General features: G+C 42.2%; 1 protein-coding gene across 3 annotated transcripts; it reads right to left on the reverse strand.

Annotated features, from left to right (window-relative positions):
• Positions 1-10,056: 10,056 nt before the first annotated feature.
• Hnrnph2 (heterogeneous nuclear ribonucleoprotein H2) lies at positions 10,057-18,124 on the reverse strand. Of its 3 annotated transcripts, none has more exons than XM_070040056.1 (3): positions 18,002-18,124; positions 17,640-17,773; positions 10,057-12,273 (listed from the first exon to the last, which is right to left on the reverse strand). In XM_070040056.1, the coding sequence occupies exon 3, from the start codon at positions 12,216-12,218 to the stop codon at positions 10,869-10,871; it is 1,350 nt and encodes a 449-aa protein (XP_069896157.1). In that variant the 5' UTR covers positions 12,219-12,273; positions 17,640-17,773; positions 18,002-18,124; the 3' UTR covers positions 10,057-10,868. The 3 variants fall into 3 exon arrangements, with proteins under 3 accessions (XP_069896157.1, XP_069896159.1, XP_069896158.1); XM_070040058.1 differs by having other exon boundaries at positions 10,057-12,107; positions 18,002-18,123; XM_070040057.1 differs by lacking the exon at positions 17,640-17,773.
• Positions 18,125-18,249: the final 125 nt, after the last annotated feature.

The following is an 18,249-nucleotide window of genomic DNA, read 5'->3' on the forward strand; positions in this document are numbered from 1 at the left end:
CCCAGAGACTCAGGGATGGTTTAACATACGTAAGTCAATAAATGTAATCCAACATATCAACAGAGCCAAGGTCAAGAATCACATGATTATCGCCACAGATGCAGAAAAGGCCTTTGACAAAATTCAACATTCATTCATGCTAAAAGCTCTGGAGAAAATAGGAATAGAAGGAACATTTCTAAAAACAATAAAAGCCATTTATGACAGACCAATAGCCAATATTATACTTAATGGGGAAAAGCTACAACCAATTCTCCTAAAATCAGGAACAAGGCAAGGATGCCCACTGTCTCCACTCCTCTTCAATATAGTCCTAGAACCCTTAGCCAGGGCAATAAGGCAAGAAAAAGACATTAAAGGGATCCGCATAGGGAAAGAAGAAGTTAAGCTATCCCTTTTTGCAGACGACATGATACTATACCTCCACGATCCCAAAAACTCCATCCCCAAACTCTTAGAAATCATAAATCACTTTGGCAAAATAGCAGGATACAAAAATCAGTTGCCTTCCTATACACTGATAATGTACAGGAAGAGAGGGAAATAAAGGGAGCAACCCCATTCACAATAACCTCCTGAAAAATAAAATATTTATGAATTAACCTAACCAAAGATGTAAAAGAACTATTTAATGAGAACTATAAAAAGTTAAAGAAAGAAATTGCAGAAGACACTAGGAAATGGAAAGACCTCCCATGCTCTTGGATAGGCCGACTTAATATAGTAAAGATGGTAATACTTCCAAAACTAATATACAAATTCAACGCAATTCCTATTAAAATCCCAATGATGTACATCACTGAAATACAGAAAACAGTCCAAAAATTCATATGGAACAACAAAAGACCTAGAATAGCCAAAACAATTCTAGGGGATAAAGACAATATGGGAGGGCTATCCATGCCGAACTTCAAACTCTACTACAGAGCTATAATAACAAAGACAGCATGGTACTGGCACAAAAACAGACCCGAAGACCAATGGAACAGAATAGAAGATCCAGAAATAAATCCACAGGCCTACAGCCAGCTGATATTCGACAAAGGAGCCAAAGACATACAATGGAAGAAACACAGCCTCTTCAACCGCTGGTGCTGGGAAAACTGGGCAGCCACATGCAGAAAACTAAAAGTGGACCCCAGCCTATCACCATGCACCAACATCAACTCAAAATGGATTAAAGACCTTAACATTAAACCTGAATCTCTGAAACTACTGCAGGACAGAGTAGGAGAGACACTTGAACTAATAGGCACAGGAAGGAACTTCCTGAACAGAGTCCCAGGGTCACAAAAATTGGAGAGAGACTCGACAAATGGGACTACCTTAAAATAAAAAGCTTCTGCACAGATAAAGCTATCGCAACCAAGCTAGAAAGACAACCAACTAATTGGGAAAAAATATTTACCAGCAATATATCAGACAAGGGGTTAACATCCTGTATATACAGGGAACTCAAGAAACTAATCCCTCCCAAACCTAACAAACCAATTACTAAATGGGCAAGGGAACTAAAGAGGGACTTCTCAAATGAAGAAATAAAAATGGCAAAGAAACACATGAGGAAATGTTCATCATCCCTGGTGGTGAAGGAAATGCAAATAAAGACAACCCTGAGATACCACCTTACCCCAGTCAGAATGTCCCACATCCACAAATCAGCCAACGACAAATGCTGGAGGGGATGTGGAGAACGAGGAACGCTATTACACTGCTGGTGGGAATGTACACTCATACAACCACTTTGGAAAGCAGGCTGGAGGGTCCTTAGAAAGCTAAAGATTGACCTCCCTTACGACCCAGTCATACCACTTCTAGGCATCTACCCTGAACAACAGGAACCAATATACAAGGACACGTGCACCTCCATGTTTATTGCAGCACTGTTCGCAATAGCTAGGATATGGAAACAACCTAGATGCCCCACCACAGATGAATGGATCCAAAAATTGTGGTATCTATACACAATGGAATATTATGCAGCCATTAGAAATGACAAAATAATGGCATTTGCAGGGAAATGGATGGAGCTAGAAGGAATCATGTTGAGCGAGGTAAGCCAAGAACGAAGAGACAAACAGTACATGGTCTCCCTGATAAGTGGATGATAAATCCAAAATGTTAGGTGATATGACAAAACTAACAGGACTTAAGAAACAAAGAACTCCCACTCATCTGGTTGAACCACTACCAAATATCCCCATGCTGCTGATCACATATATGGTATATAACATGTGAGCTCCAGGAAAGTTAGAATGAACTTGTGACTTTAAACGAGCATCATTATTCCACAATACTGTGAATTACCGGAAATTAAGTAATCACTTAATCACAATCAAAAAAAAAAAAAAGAACCTTGGGGAAGGGAGGGAGGGAGGGGATGGTAGGGGGAAAACAATGGAGGGGGTAACAATGCTCAAGAGGAAGTGTACTCATTACCTCACTCATGTAACTGTAACCCTCTGTATAGTATCTTTACAATAAAAAAATTAAAAAAAAATAAAACAACATGTCTTCTGAACTTTTAAAAGCTCCAGAATCGTGTTGTGACAGTTGGTGAGTTATTTGTCCTTGATCTAGGAGGAAATGAGAGTTTCTAGAACAGAAGGAAAAAGATTAATCAGAAGGATTGAATCAACACTCAACTGAAAATAAACATATAATCAAGTGCCCACTATGTGCCATGTGAAGAGATGAGCTCAGGACAGAGCTGCACATCTGCCCAGGCTATAAAGTACGGTGTCCCCTCCCAGCAGATCCAGGCAATTTTGTGCTCTACATGAAGGAAAACTTCCAACCACCCTCACCAGCTCTAGAAAACCCCTTTCAGGAGTCACAGGCAGGGCATGAGGGGTCCTGGGTCCTTCTTTCCTTTTGCCTATTCCATGACTCGATTTACCCTTGCCCTTCCCACCCAGTGGATCCACAGGAAAGATGGAGGACTGAGAGGGCACTCAAAGTAACCCTGTCTTTCCAGATGCCTGGCAGCGGATAACCAAAGCAACCATCTGTTTCCTGGCGGCCGCGCGGACAACCGTGCCTCTTTCTCTTGAGCTCCACTATCTGGACAACCGTGCCTCTTTCTCTTGAGCTCCACTATCTGCCATTCACCACGCCTGAGCGACCCCTCCCATTTGCTTCTGCAACCCCCACTAGCCCTAGCCAGGCCTCAGCCGCCATTTTCCGGCAGACTTTTTCCAGTTCTTCTCCCGGAAACAAAAGTGCTGACGACCTGGCTTGTTAGAGAGCCTCGCAAAATCCGAAAGAGAGGGAGGGGGAGGGTGAAGGGAGGGATTCTTACTGAGCCCTTTACACTCTCCTGAACCCATCCCCCCTCTCCCCTTTTCCCTGTCTTCCCTTTTCTTGCTTCCTCGTGGCCTAGCAGTAGCAAAGTGACGGCCAAATAGGGAGCAAGAGTGGAGCCGATTCCAGCTCTGGTCACTGCCAGTATCACCCCATAGGGCCCAGAAAACAGCTGCTCTTAAGCCATCAGGCACAGACTCCAGTAACCTCTTTCTCTTTCCTTCCCTAGAGACCATTTCCTATACCCACCCAGCATCCTGCATCTTTTAAATGGATCTGGTTTTCATTGCCTTTGACATCATGTGGAGAAGAAACAGGATCTCTAAAAGGAAGGGCACAGGAAGCAGAAAGGAGAATGAGGGAGGAAGAAAAAGGACCTCATAATGTCCAAGTAGATGTCCATATAAGTTGCTGAGATAGCATTAGTTATAGGCTAAAAACAAGAAAGAAAAAATCTAGCGAGGATGTCAGGGTAAATCTCAGATGTTGCCTCTCAATGCCCATCTCTTCTAGTAGAAGCCTCTGTCAGGGCCTGAGCTACCGTGTGCTCTGTGCATAGTGTGTGCTGATCACTGCTGAGGCAGATGGGACCCACATACAGGTTCTGAAACTGGCACAATCTGACCCATCATCTCTGTATGGTCCAATACCCACTAACCTCGTCACTCCATGGCCAAACCTTCTTGGCCCTCACAGAACTGAATTGGTTGTGAAAGGGTCCTCGTGACATTTGCCACCTGATATTAGACACAGCAAGTGGAATTTCATTCTATCAACAGTTGTTTTGCAACAGCTCATCTTGGGGAATTTTTTTTTTTTTGGTCGATCATGGGATCATGGGGCTTGAACTCTGGGCCTGGGCGCTGTCCCTCAGCTTTTCAGCTCAAGACTAGTGCTCTACCACTTGAGCCATAGCACCAATTACAGATTTTTCTCTTTATTTGGTGCTGAGGAATCAAACTCAGGGCCTCATGCAAGCACTCTGCCACTGAGCCACCTTTCTAGCCCCATGAAAATCTTCCTTTTTATTGATAGTGCTAGGGATTCTTCCTAATGGAAAAAGCATTTGGTTTATAAATGAAACTTACAACACATATTTTTATCAGTTGCTAGGGTATGAGTCACAAGAACATGTGGCATACTTACACATAGGATTGTCTGTGTTGGTTACCCCCTTTAGGCGTAAATGAATGAATGCAGGAATAAATGACTGGGTGCATAGCAGAGTCCATTGCATAAGCCAGTGCTTCACTGTAGCAGATCTGTCTGAAATCCTTTTTTAAAACAGTTTGGCCAGATGCTTGAGGCTCATGCCTGCAATCCTAGTACCTCAGGAAGCTGAGATCTGAGGATCCTGGTGCGTTAGCCTGGGCAGACAAACCCCAGAGACTCTTATCTCAATTCTCCAGCCAAAGCCACAAGTAGAGGGGTGGCTCAAGTGGTAGAGCACCAGCCTTGGGACGAAAAAGGGCATGAGGTCCCAAGTTCAAGCCCAGTACTGGACACATACACAAACCACACACATGTAGCTTGCTTAGACCCCACTCCCAGTTCCTAAATTAGTACATCTGGGAGATAATGCATTCCCCAATGAGGCCTCAGGTTATATGGTTCCTTCTGATGCAGGAACCACAGAGAGACATTGGCACAAGCCATTAGTGGAGTCCATCTTTGTCGGGAGCCAAAAGTTGAGTCTCTCAACATGATAGGCTTGACTATCTCACTGGAACATCTTGAGGCTGTTTACAGAATCTGGTCTTTTCATCCTGCCCCAAACGAACACCAGGTAGCTGCTAACGACCACCTTTTCACACTGTCCTAAGCTAACATCCTACAGCTGCTACGGCCAATGAAAAAGCTTCCTTATTCTAAGCATATAAATACCCCTGTGTGAAAAATAAAAATTGGCAGCTTGATCAGAACCCTTGTCTTGCTGTCATTCTTCGTGTCTCTTGTCCCTTCATTCCTTCTCGCTTAGGTTCATTGCCCTCGTTGAAGTCCTGCGGGTCGGGACACATCTTGGGCCATGATTATTGTAGCTGCCAATTTTCTATGTGATCCTGTTAGTACCTTATACAATCCAAAATGAGTTTCTTGACTCAATAGTTAGCGGGGGGGGGGGGGGGGGGTTGGTGGGCTGCCCACTTTACCTTCTATAATTCTCCTGGGGCAGCTTCAGATTTGTGTCATGATAACTAGTGGTGGGCCCATAATGTGCACATTGGCATAACCAAGGATCTATACTGTTGCCTTGATCAGTACTGCTGTGCTCTAGCACACTCCTAGTGCTGACCACTGACTTTCCCTCATCTACCCTTTTCTTTTTTTAAAAAAAGTTTTAGTGCCTTTTAATGTGTTTTTTTTTTGTAAAGATACTGTACAGAGGGGTTACAGTTAGATGAGCAAGGTAATGAGTCCATTTCCTATGGAGCATTGTTACTCCCTCCTTTGTTTTCCTACCTTCCCTTTCCTCCTCACCTCCCCAACTCCTCCCCCTCTCTAAAGTTGTAAAATTCGTTTTCAACATAGTGTCTTTTTTTTTTTTTTTTTTGCTGGACGTGGGACCTGAACTCTGGACCTAGGCGCTGTCCCTCAGCTTTTCAGCTCAAGGCTAGCACTCTACCACTTGAGCCACAGTGCCACTTCCAGCTTTTTCTGCTTATGTGGTGCTGAGGAATCGAACCCAGAACCTCATGCATGTAACGCAAGCACTCTGCCACTGAGCCACCTTCCCAGCCCCTCAACATAGTGTTTTATACATCTCATTGTTACAATGGGTCATCTTGTATCCTTATTTCAGCATTTTGTTATTTCCCTTACCCTCCCCAAATTAGAAAAATGTATATACAAGATGCAGGACACCAGAATTAAATACACTGACATCGGGGGTTATACCATGGGGGAAGAACATACAAAAGAAACAAAAAAATCACATAGTACTTTATAAGTACCTTAAAAAGAACAGCAAGAAAGAGAAAATCTCTTCTGTCCCTATTTTGGGGTTCATTTTGCTTAGCACCAGCTTATATGGTCATATGCACATAGCTTTTGACCTCTTCTACTTATCCTAGACATATACTAGTTATTGCAAATAAGGGAAACCATGGGACCTATGTTTCTTTGGGTATGGCTTACTTCACTTAATATTTTTTTCAAGTCTTTCTATTTCCTAACAAATAGGGCAGTGTCATTCTTTCTGATGGAGGCATAGAATTCCATTGTGCATATATATATATATATATATATATATATATATATATATATATATGTCCATATTTTCTTGATCCATTCATCTACTGAGGGGCATCTGGGTTGGTTCCGTATCTTAGCTATGATGAATGCTGCTGCGATAAACGTAGTTGTGCTGGTAGCTTTAGTATGGCCTTGTTTGTGATCATTTGAGTAAATTCCTAAAAGTGGGATTGCCGGCTCATGGGGGACATTGACCTTTTTCTGAACTACTAGCAAATAAGCAAATGCCCTTTATCCCAGGATGTAGCCTATTCTTTCTTGGTATTTGGTGACATCTTGTGGCCAACTGGAGAATCTTCATTCCTATTAGTATGAAGTTTACCCTCTGAGAAAGGCCTCCTGAAAGGCTGGGATGGCAAGGTAATGACTAGCTCAAAGGCTTAAGAGTCTAATGAATCTCTAATTTCTTCCACTGGACTTTCAGTTTTTCTAGAAAGAATGTTCAATTAAAAAATATCCCTGATTGGGATCAGGAACTATCAAATGGCATGTGCACCCTATCTCAGGGTATTTCTCTGCATCCTTAGGAATAAAGCTAACAATCCAATTCCAGGGTAATCAGATCTACAGGGATTTATAGAAGTTCAGGTGTAACTTATACTGATTTGAGTGCATCCAGGACTTAAGGTCATCTAGACCTGAAACTGGTTAACAATGTGACAGGAGCACAAACAAGATAACCTCATACGGAGGTGCCATAGTGTGAAGGATATTTAAAACAAGCTCTTGCTGAGAAACATTGATTCTTTACCTGGGCCCACAAATTGACTATGAGCAGTATAAATGCTAGGATACCAGCCACTTCCACTTTGTATCTGTGCCCCTGGTCTTGATCCATTCTTTCCTGTGATCACTATGCAGTTATAATATTGGAAGTCAAGATGGAGTGGACAAAGAAACCAGACCACTTGCCAGACATCAAGGACTCTTACTGTAACAAGGTCCCTCCTGACCATTCCTGAGGCAATGGACTGCAAGACTGTTAATGTCACCTATGGCTGGCCACCCCTGAACACCTCTGAACACACCTGTGACCTGGGAATGTTTTCACTTTATCACCTCCTGCCACCAATCCTCCCTATTTAACCTGAAACAATGGACCTACATGAAGGCTAAAGGTATACTGAAGTACTATCTTCCCATGACATGATTCTCTCATGTTTGCATATAAGGAGCAAATGGCCACATTCCAGTAGTTTGGGCCCGGGATCCAAAACTCTGGTTTCAATTGGTGCTTAGTCTTCATTTGCACGTAAATACTCACATTAGGGCTTATACTTGAAAAGCAATTCCAAATTGCTTATGACAGGAAATGAGAGACAATGGGATATAAAGGAAGTTGTATCTTAAATTACTTTCATGGTTATACCTTTACTATTGAAGAACTCTAAGACAACAGTATTTACACTTCATTAAGCACCATTGTTGAATGAATCAAAATTTGAAACACAGGGTCTAGCAACCAATCTTTTAATAAGCTCTGTGCTGGGGCTGGGAAAGTGGCTCAATGGTAGAGCGCTTGCCTTGCATGCCTGAGGCCCTGGGTTCCATTCCTCAGCACCACATAAGCAAAAAGAAAAAAGCCAGAAGTGGTGCTGTGGCTCAAGTGGTAGAGCTTGAACTGAAGAGCTGAGGGACAGTGTCCAGGCCCAGAATTCAGGCCCCACAACTGGACCGCCCCCCCCAAAAAAAAACTCTGTGATACTGATGCAGTTTGGGAAACATGGGTTCATAAGCTTTAGAGATACTTTTGAAAACCCTGTGTTAAAGGCCCTATTAATGAATTCATGAAACTGAATTATTTCTAAATCAAGGCAAATAGAATCTTCTTTATGGTACATGAAAAGATTTGCTTTTTACTTCTTTGGATTTTGGCAGAGTGGCTCAAGTGGTAGAGCACCAGCCATAACCTTAAAAGCTAGGGAGAGGGCTGGGAATGTGGCTTAGTGGTAGAGTGCTTGCTTAGCATGCATGAAGCCCTGGGTTCAATTACTCAGTACCATATAAACAGAAAAGGCCAGAAATGGCCCTACGGCTCAAGTGGTAGAGTGCTAGCCAAGTTGAGCAAAAGCAGCTCAGGGATAGTGCCCAGGCCCTGAGTTCAAGCTCCAGGACTGGCAAAAAAAAAAAAAAAAAAGCTAAAGGAGTACCCTGATTTTGTGTTTATGCCCCAGTACTGGAACACACACATACACAAAAAGAACAGTTCTTTGGCTTTGGAAGAATATTGTCTTATAACGTACAGTGTCTTCTTGAGTCCTGTGAAAATAATTTTGAAACAGAAAAATTATTCAATCTTAATGAAAGGAAAATGAGAAACAACAATATCGGAGTTTGGGGGTTTGTGGTGGTGGTGGTGGTGGTCATGGGGCTTGAACTGAGGGCCTGGACACTCACTGTCCCTGAGCCTTTTCGTTTAAGGCTAGAACTCTACCACTTCCAGCCATAGTGCCACTTCTGGTTTTCTAGTGGTTAATTGGAAATAGACTCACGGAATTTCCTGCATGGGCTAGCTTTGAACCGCAATCCTCAGATCTCAGCAGCCTGAACAGCTAGGATTACAGGTGTAGGCCACCGGCACCCAGCTAGAATATCACTTTTAACTAATAAACTGGCAAAAGTCAATAAATAATGTGTAAGCTGGATGCCAGTGGCTCATACATGTCTGTAACCCTGGCTACTTTAGGAGGCTGAGATCTGAGGGTTGAGTTTGAAGTCAGCCAGGGCAGGAAAGTCCATAAGACTCATCTCCAATTTTCCAACAAAAAGCCCCAGGACCAGCGCACACACACACACACACACACACACGAAGATATAAGGGAAAAATAAATACACATTTCCAGTAAAAGAACAAAAGTACCAAGATCTTTCTGGTATAACAAATCAAAAGGCTTAAAAATGCATATAATACAAGGTGCTGGTGGCTCATACCTGTAATCCTAGCTACTCAGTAAGATCTGAGGATGGTGGTTCAAAGTCAACCAGGCAAGAAAGACTGTGAGACTCTCATCACAAATAAACTACTCAGAAGTGATGCTGTGGCTCAAGTGGTAGAGCACTAGCTTTGAGCACTGAGAGGCTCAGGGATACCCAGGCCCTGAGTTCAATCCCCAAGACTGGCCAAAAAAATGTATTTTTAACTTAGTAATTGTACTTCTAGGAATATGTCTTAGAAATGACATACATGGGCTGAGAAGGTGGCTCAGTGGTAGAGCACTTGCCTTGCATGCCTGAGGCCCTGGGTTTGATTCCTCAGCACCACATAAGCAAAAAGAAAAAAAGCCAGAAGTGGCGTTGTGGCTCAAGTGGTAGAGCGCTAGCCTTGAGCTGAAGAGCTGAGGGATACCGCTCAGGCCCAGAGTTCAGGCCCCACGACCCGACCCCCCCCTCCAAAAAAAAAAAAAAAAAGAAATGACATACATAAGAATAGCAAGGTATTTAAAAGTCAACTATAGTGTGCCCACACACAGAATTTTTTTTTAAAAAATAACACTACAAATATTATTTTTCCAGTTTTTAAAAGGAAGGTTTATTTAACAAGTTTCACTTAGTACAATACACCTAAATGGAAATCACAATACAAGGTAAGATTTAAATCAAAGCCTCAGATTTTCATACAAATGACATGACCAAACTTATAAAGTACTGATATTTCATCTCGAAATTATCCCAGGTCTTAAAAAAAACAAAAGGAAAAATGCACACTCACGTGCCTTACAAGATATTAAACCAAAAAGCTAGAATTAACAAACATGCCAAATGTTTTCACTTTGAATCGTAGACACAGCTCCTATATTTGAGTTTTAAAGAAGAGCATGTTTCTCAACATGCATCTGAAGTTTTCAATGTACTGTGGTATAAGAGCAACATTTAACGAAGTGAAACTGCTTTAACCTAAATATGCTTACTGCTTAGGTACAGTCCTACAACATAACTAACTTGAGGAAAGCTGAAAGTTGTTTTTAACAGTTATGTTCAATACTGAACTTTGTTATTATGTCCTAGGTGAATGTTTCAGTGTTCAGAATTACTGAGCTTAAAGTTTTAGACAATCTTTACTTCCACTTTACAGTAAGCATAAACCACAAGCTTGTAATGCAAAACTATTGAACTTAAACTTTGTTTTTTTAAAAAAGGAAAAAAAATGAAAGAAAGGAAGGAAGAAAGAAAAAGAAAGGTAACCAAGTAATCAACTGCATTTCCCATGTACCAATCATACTGGATATACTAGACATCCCTCCCTTTCTATCTGACATATTAATGCACAGCTTTTATCTTATCCCTGTAGTAGCTGTTCAGTGCTCCTTCTCCACCTAAGCGAGGTTTGACTGATAGTCACTGGAGTTTTCCTGCAAAACTTGGTCATACCCACTCATACTGCTCTGACCACCATAGCCACCTCCATAACCACCACTCAGCTGCTGGCTAGCAGGACCTCCATAACTAGACTGGTTGGACAAGCCCATTCCTCCCATCATTTGGCTACCATAAGCACCACTACTTGCCCCTGCTGTAGAATTCAAGAAGAGTTCTACATAACTGTGATCATAAGCTCCTCCACTTGTTCCTGCAGTAGAATTCAGGAAGAGCTCCACATATCTATGTTGCATATTTGCTTTATCTTTTGCCATAGCTGCCACAGCATCTTCATGGGTAGCAAATTCAACATCAGCCTCACCGGTGACTCTACCATCGGGACCAATTTCGATGTGTACTCTCATAGGATTAAGAGGTGAGAAAAAATTATAAATATCATTTTCAGTGGCTCTGTAAGGTAACCCCCTCATGTGTACGCAATGCCCTGTGGTACTCTGGAAACTGGATCCACCATCTCCATATCTATGATCAGACATTCCTGAGAAACAGTAATTGAGGTCTCTTCCGAATCTATCAGACCCAAAGCCATACCCGTCATTATAGCTACTATAGTCATCATAACCTCCATAGCCTCCACCATATGCACCCCGCCTCATCCTTTCAAACCCAGCTCCTCTACCAATGCTATTATACCCTCTGCCAGTGCCTGGCCTATCATAAGGACCTGGACGTTGCATAGCCATGAGCTTTCGAGGGGGATCATAGTGGGTTCGGACTTCAGCTCTGCTACTCTTGAAGATTTCAATGTACCTGTGCCCTATTCGTTCCTTGTGTTTCTTTAAGGCTTTTTCAGCTATCTCCTGTGAAGCAAATTGCACAAAGGCCTCCCCTGTGCTCCGCCCCTGAAAGTCCACCGGCAGTGTCATCCCATTTGGCACAATTTCCAACCCTGAAAAGAACTGAACAATCTCTTCCTTGCTACAGCCAAATGGGAGTCCTCTAAGCCGGACAAAGCCATCATTAGCAGTATCAGGACTATTTGGACCCGTATGCTTCAAGACCCAATCCATTTCAACACTGTTGGATTTGAATACTTCAACATATCTGTGTCCCATTGTTTCTCTGTCCTTCTTCAAAGCCAGTTTCACTTCATCTTCCGATTCAAGTTCAACAAATGCTTCGCCACTTGGTCTGCCTTCTCTGGTGTAGATGAAACGAATGCCTGATGTGCCATTCTGGATTTTGCAATCAGAGAAGAAGCGCATCACTTCATCCGCTGAGCAGGACCAGGGTAGGCCCCTGACCTTCACCACGAACCCCTCCCTGCCTTCTGTGCTCAGCATCATGGTGACTGCTGGGATTCTTAACAGCAAGCTCGGCTCAATTACAATGCCAATGTGGCTTTAAAAAATAAAAAGACTTGTTATGGAAAAATACGCACAATATAGTAAAAGAAAAAAGCAAACTATGAAATTCAATCACGTTGGTAGCATTAAAAAATCCACACAAACTTGTACCGAATAACCCATTCATTCAACAATTATTTACTCCATACCTATTATGTATATATTTCTGAGTAGTAAGATTATGGGAACATCTAGTTTCAGAGAACTTTTTTCCATTTTGAACATTTTTATTCAGTTTTCTGTATTGAAAATGTATTAGTATCATAGATAGAAAGTGAAAAACAAAAAGTAACATTAAAAGCCAATGAACACCCAAGTGCCAGTGGCTTATGCAAATAATACTAGTAACTCAGGAGGCTGTGATCTGAGAATCATGGTTTAAAGCCAACACAGGCAGGAAAGTCCATGGCACTCTTATCTCTAGTTAACCACAAAAACCCCTCAGATGTGGAGCTGTGGGTCAAGGGGCAAAGTACCAGCCTTGAGCAAAAAGGTGACGGCTACTAAGCTCAGAGTTCAATCCTCAATACCAGAAAAAAAGACCAGTGAACAGTCCACTAATGAAACATAACTTTACCCATTAACATAAAATGAAGGAGGCTGGTAATGGGGCTTAGTGGTAAAGTGCTTGCCTAGTATGCATGATTCCTTAGTACCACACAAACAGAAAAAAAATGCCGGAAGTGGCACTGTGGCTTTAAGTGGTAGAGTGCTAGCCTGGAGTGAAATGAAGCTCAGGGACAGTGCCCAGGCCTTGAGTTCAAGCCCCATTACTGGCAAAAGAAAAAGAAAAATGAAGAACTTCCTTATATCAAAAGTATAATGAAATAATTGGAAAGCATATACAACTCCTATAGTACCGATGAAAAATCTGTTTATAACCTCATAATATAACCTCATATAACCTGCATAAATATGGGCTGGGAATGTGGCTTAGTGGTAGAGTGCTTGCTGCATAGCATGCATGAAGCCCTGGGTTCAATTCCTCAGTACCACATTAACAGAAAAGGCCAGGAGTGGTGCTGTGACTCAAGTGGTAGATTGCTAGCCTTGAGCTAAAGAAGCTCAGGGACAGTGACCAGGCCCTGAGTTCAAGCTCCAGAACTAGCGCGCGCGCGCACACACACACACACACACACACACACACACACACACACACACACACACACACACACACACACACACACACACACACACACACACACACACTCTGCATAATCAATAAATCAAGAGAACTATTAAGGCCTAAAAGATAAATGGAAAAAGACATTATTGGGAACTTGAATATTGAGAGGTTTTAGGTGCCAAGTCCTAGCCATGGCAAAAAGAATCAATAAATGCCGAAAGGTTTTATGAGCGTACGGGGGTGCTCTATGTCTTCACCAAATATATGAAGGCAAACATACATTACAACTGATGGCAAAAAAATCTGAGCAGGGTGTTAAGATAGAACAAAAGATGGGCTAATTGGGCAACTTAATCAGTTGGAGGAAGGCAAAATGGTAAAGTGAAACAAACCTGTCCAGGAATACATAAAAACTTAAAATTCTGACAAACATAAAATGGGATAAAGCAAAAAAAAGAGATAAGGCTGGCAAGAGGGAGAACAGATCTTGAAGACTCTATTTAATTTACAACTGCTAAGGGCCTTGTATAGATTTTAAACAGCAATGATGTCACCGCAACACTTCCAGACAAATCACCCAGGCAACTGTGTGACACTCAAACAGAAGGGGGTCTAGGTAGAGTGAGCTAGATTTAGATTAGTTAGAATGATTTCTTAGAGATGATTAAGGGATTCACTACAACAGTTTAAAAAAAAAGGAAGGGAAGGAAAATGGGATCTACATATATTAAAAAAGTAGAATCTGCCAGGTACCATTGGCTCACCTTGTAATCCTAGCTACTCAGGAGGCTGAGATCTAAGAAACTCAGCAGTTCAAAGCCAACCCAGGCAGGAAAGTCAGTAAGACTTATCTCCAATAAATTACAAAAAAAGCCAGTAGTGGGCTAGGAAGGTGGCTCAGTGGTAGAGTGCTTGCCTTGCATGCCTGAGGCCCTGGGTTCAATTCCTCAGCACCACATAAGCAAAAAGAAAAAAAGCCAGAAGTGGCGCTGTGGCTCAAGTGGTAGAGCGCTAGCCTTGAGCTGAAGAGCTGAGGGACAGAGCCCAGGCCCAGAGTTCAGGCCCCACGACCGAACCCCCCACCCCCCAAAAAAGCAAGTAGTGGAGCTATGGCTCAAAAAGTAGAGTGCTGAGGCTGGGAAGGTAGTTCAGCGGTAGAGTGCTTGCCTCACAAGCATGAGGCCCTGGGTTTGGTTCTTCAGTACCACATAAACAGAAAAGGTCAGAAGTGGCACTGTGGCTCAAGTGGTAGAGCACTAGCCTTGAGCTGAAGAGTTCAGAGACAGCGCCCAGACCTAGACCACGACCAACCAAAATAAATAAATAAATAGAGTGCTAGCTTTGACAAAAGCTCAGAGACAGTACCCAGGCCAAGTTCAAGCTTCAGGATCAGGACAAAACAAGTGTAATCCTAGATACTCAGGTGGCTGAGAGCTGAGGATCATGGTTCAAAGCCAGTCCATGCAGGAAAGTCCAAAAGACTATCCTCCAATAAATTACCCTCCCCCTCCCCCAAAAGGCTGGAATTAGAGCTCTAACTGAAGTGATAGGATGCTACCCTTGAGCAAAAGAAACTCAGGAACAGCACCCAGGCCCTGAGTTCAAGCCCAAGGACCAGCACCAAAAAAAGGTAGAATCACAGGACTTGACAAAAGTGGTGAATAAAGGTATACAAGGATACAAGAGAGAAGTCTGAAAAATGTTCAGACCTTATCAATAGTTAGAAACACAGGTCAAAGAAACAATCCCTATTTTACAACCACCATGATAGCAGAAATTAAGTAGTGACAATAAGTCAACACTATTCATACTATTCTAGAAAGTAATTTGGTAATATCTACCACATGTTTCAACAGTAAGTATACTTCAGGGTATGTACCTTAACGAGATATGAGATTCAGACTAAGATTTACAAAGCTATATCTTCTATGAATGATATTTTATTAAGGATAAATAAAGTTACAAAATCTTAAGTGTCCTAAGATCACCACTACTTTATTCTTGTAACTATGTATAAAAACAAATGTTTACTCTCTGGCCTGCTAAAATACGTTTTAGGAAAACAGATGAACAGAAAAAAAACTTACAAATATTCAATTTAGCCATTGTAATGTCAGATGCAACTTAGAAATCTAAATAGACATTAAAAGAGAAATGGCTAAATGAATTGTATTTTATCCTTAAAATAGCATGCTATATAGTCATTAAAAAAAAAACAATCAAAGCCCAGCACTGGTGGCTCATGCCTGTAATCCTAGCTACTCAGGAGGCTGAGATTTGAAGATCACGGTTCATAGCCAGCCCAAGCAGAAAGTCCTTGAACTACCTAAAAGCCAGAAATGGAGCTGTGGCTCAAGTGGTAGAGCAACTAGCCACTAGCCCTGAGCAAAAAATGCTTGATGACAGCAGCCAGGCCCCAAGTTAAAGTCCCAGGACACACACACACACACACACACACACACACACACACACACACACACACACACACACACACACACACACACACACACACACACACACACACACACACACACACACACACACACACACACACACACACACATTAATGCTTGATGACAGCAGCCAGGCCCCAAGTTAAAGTCCCAGGACACACACACACACACACACACACACACACACACACACACACACACACACACACACACACACACACACACACACACACACACACACACACACACACACACACACACACACACATTTTCTGACCTAGAAACATTTTGAAATACATTAAATGAAAAAATATGCACAGTATGATACTACTTATGGCAAAATATAAACATGCCTATATGTACATAAATGTGTAAACAGAAGATCTGGAAATTTACTTTCTTGTTTTTTTTTTGTTGTTGTTGGTCATGGGACTTGAACTCTGGGCCTGGACACTATCCCTCAGCTCTTCAGCTCAAGGCTAGTGCTCTACCACAGGAGCCACAGTGCCACTTCCGGCTTTTCTGTTTATGTGGTGCTGAGGAATTGAACTCAGCAGGGCCTTATGCATTCGAGGCAAGCACTCTACCACTGAGCCACACCTTCCTAGAGCCCAGATTTACTTTTTTCTTATGAAGAAAGTGAGATAGGGAGAATAAAGTGAGATTTTCCCTTCTTATCCTAGTTTTAGTTCTTTAAGTTCATTGCATTGAAAAAAATAACAAAAAAATTACAATTAAGAATAACAAAGCCAGGCACCAGTGGCTCATGCCTGTAATCCTAGCTACTCAATATTGAGATCTGAAGATCACAGTTCAAAGCCAGCCTGGGTTGAAAAGTCCCTGTGAGAGTCGTTATCTCCAAATAACCACCCCAAAACCGGAGGTGGAGCTCTGGTTCAAAGTGGTAGAGTGCTAGCCTTGAGCAAAAGAGCTCAGGGACAGCATCCAGGCCCTGAGTTCAAGGCCTCACAACCGACAAAAAATAACAATTAGAAAAATACATCAAATGCTAACAGTAATTAAATGGTAGGTATATTGCTTTTTCAATTTTTTTCAAAAAATTTTTGTGCCTTTTTTTTACTGAAAGAAAAAAATGCTTTTACTTAAAAAATGTTTAGTTTCTGGGATTTGGAATTGCAACTTTATAAAAATCCTCAGATTTTATATGTCGATGCTTTTCTGATATTGTCTAGTAATTCTGGGCTTCTTGGAAAGATGGTAAAACGTGTACTAACGGCCATACAGAAAAGCACATTGAGGACATAATTCCAGTATTTATTAATTGCCTATTATGTGCCTGCATCTGTACTGGTTAACATTTCCTACAAACCATCCTAAATCACAGTGCAGAACATCCGAGAATGATGACGACGGTGACTTCTGCAGCACTCTACCTCAACAGCCCAGCCCTTATGCTAGAAGCCCCTATTAGGAGCAGACTACATCTTCTGGGAAGGCCACCAAGGCTCTGTTGCTTAAAATAGGAGCCAGGATCCCATTTGTAAGTTAAAAATTTGTGTACATATTGCGTGTGTTTTACATACACTTAAAAAAAACTGTAACGACATAAATTTTAATTATGAATTACGTTCATCTTTAAATTTATATCGTTATTTTGGTATTTTTCAGATGACCAAAATTTAACATGTAAGCTGCTGTTATAAGCAGAAAAACAAACGTTATTCAAATACCCAAGCCAAAAAACAAAAACAAAAAACGTTAACTGGACACCTCGGTCAGGCACGCAGCACTGAAGTAGATGTGACTACTGATATAATTTACCTGGGGGCTCCCACGACAAGTAAGCAGTAGATAAGAGTGCTTGAATGGATGGACCACCAATGGTCTCGATGTTTTCCTTAATTCAGGTAAGTAGTTTTCAAACGTTTTTCACCTTCGGTCCCTATTGGGGCCCTCTGAGAGGAGCCCAGACACAAAAATAAACAAACACACACTCAGTCTCGACGGCCCACCATTTCCCCACCAGACGCAACTAAGGCGGTTTCCCAGCACTGTGGAGCGGGGGGAGGGGGGACGGGGGGAGGGGAAAGCGGAGAACGAAAAAGGCGGAGGCGTCCCCCGAACCTCGCTTTGGTCTTTAGCATCCCCATCCCCGGATCCTCAGTTCACACACACACACCAACCTCTCACGAAACGGGTAATTTTCCTCTTTCTTCCCTCAAACGGTTACAGCGAGACGGTTGACGACGACCAGAACTACTTCTGCTCACGTAAGCGATAGTTCACGTGAGCACCTACGTCATGTGAGATCTCGGTCACGTGAGCAGCTTTCCGCTTAAACTCGGGATCGCGAAGTTGCCGCACTTCTTCCGGTATTGAAATGGGGCGGGCCAATATGATAAAAAAAAGATCGTGATTGGTTGGTGAAATA

This window comes from Dipodomys merriami, unplaced genomic scaffold, assembly GCF_024711535.1.
Source record: "Dipodomys merriami isolate MVZ:Mamm:240054 unplaced genomic scaffold, mDipMer1.0.p SCAF_3, whole genome shotgun sequence".
NCBI lineage: Eukaryota > Metazoa > Chordata > Mammalia > Rodentia > Heteromyidae > Dipodomys > Dipodomys merriami.

Bases quoted from the DNA above. Each gene is read 5' to 3' on its own strand.
- Hnrnph2 (XM_070040057.1), bottom strand. From the start codon at position 12,218: ATGATGCTGAGCACAGAAGGCAGGGAGGGGTTCGTGGTGAAGGTCAGG.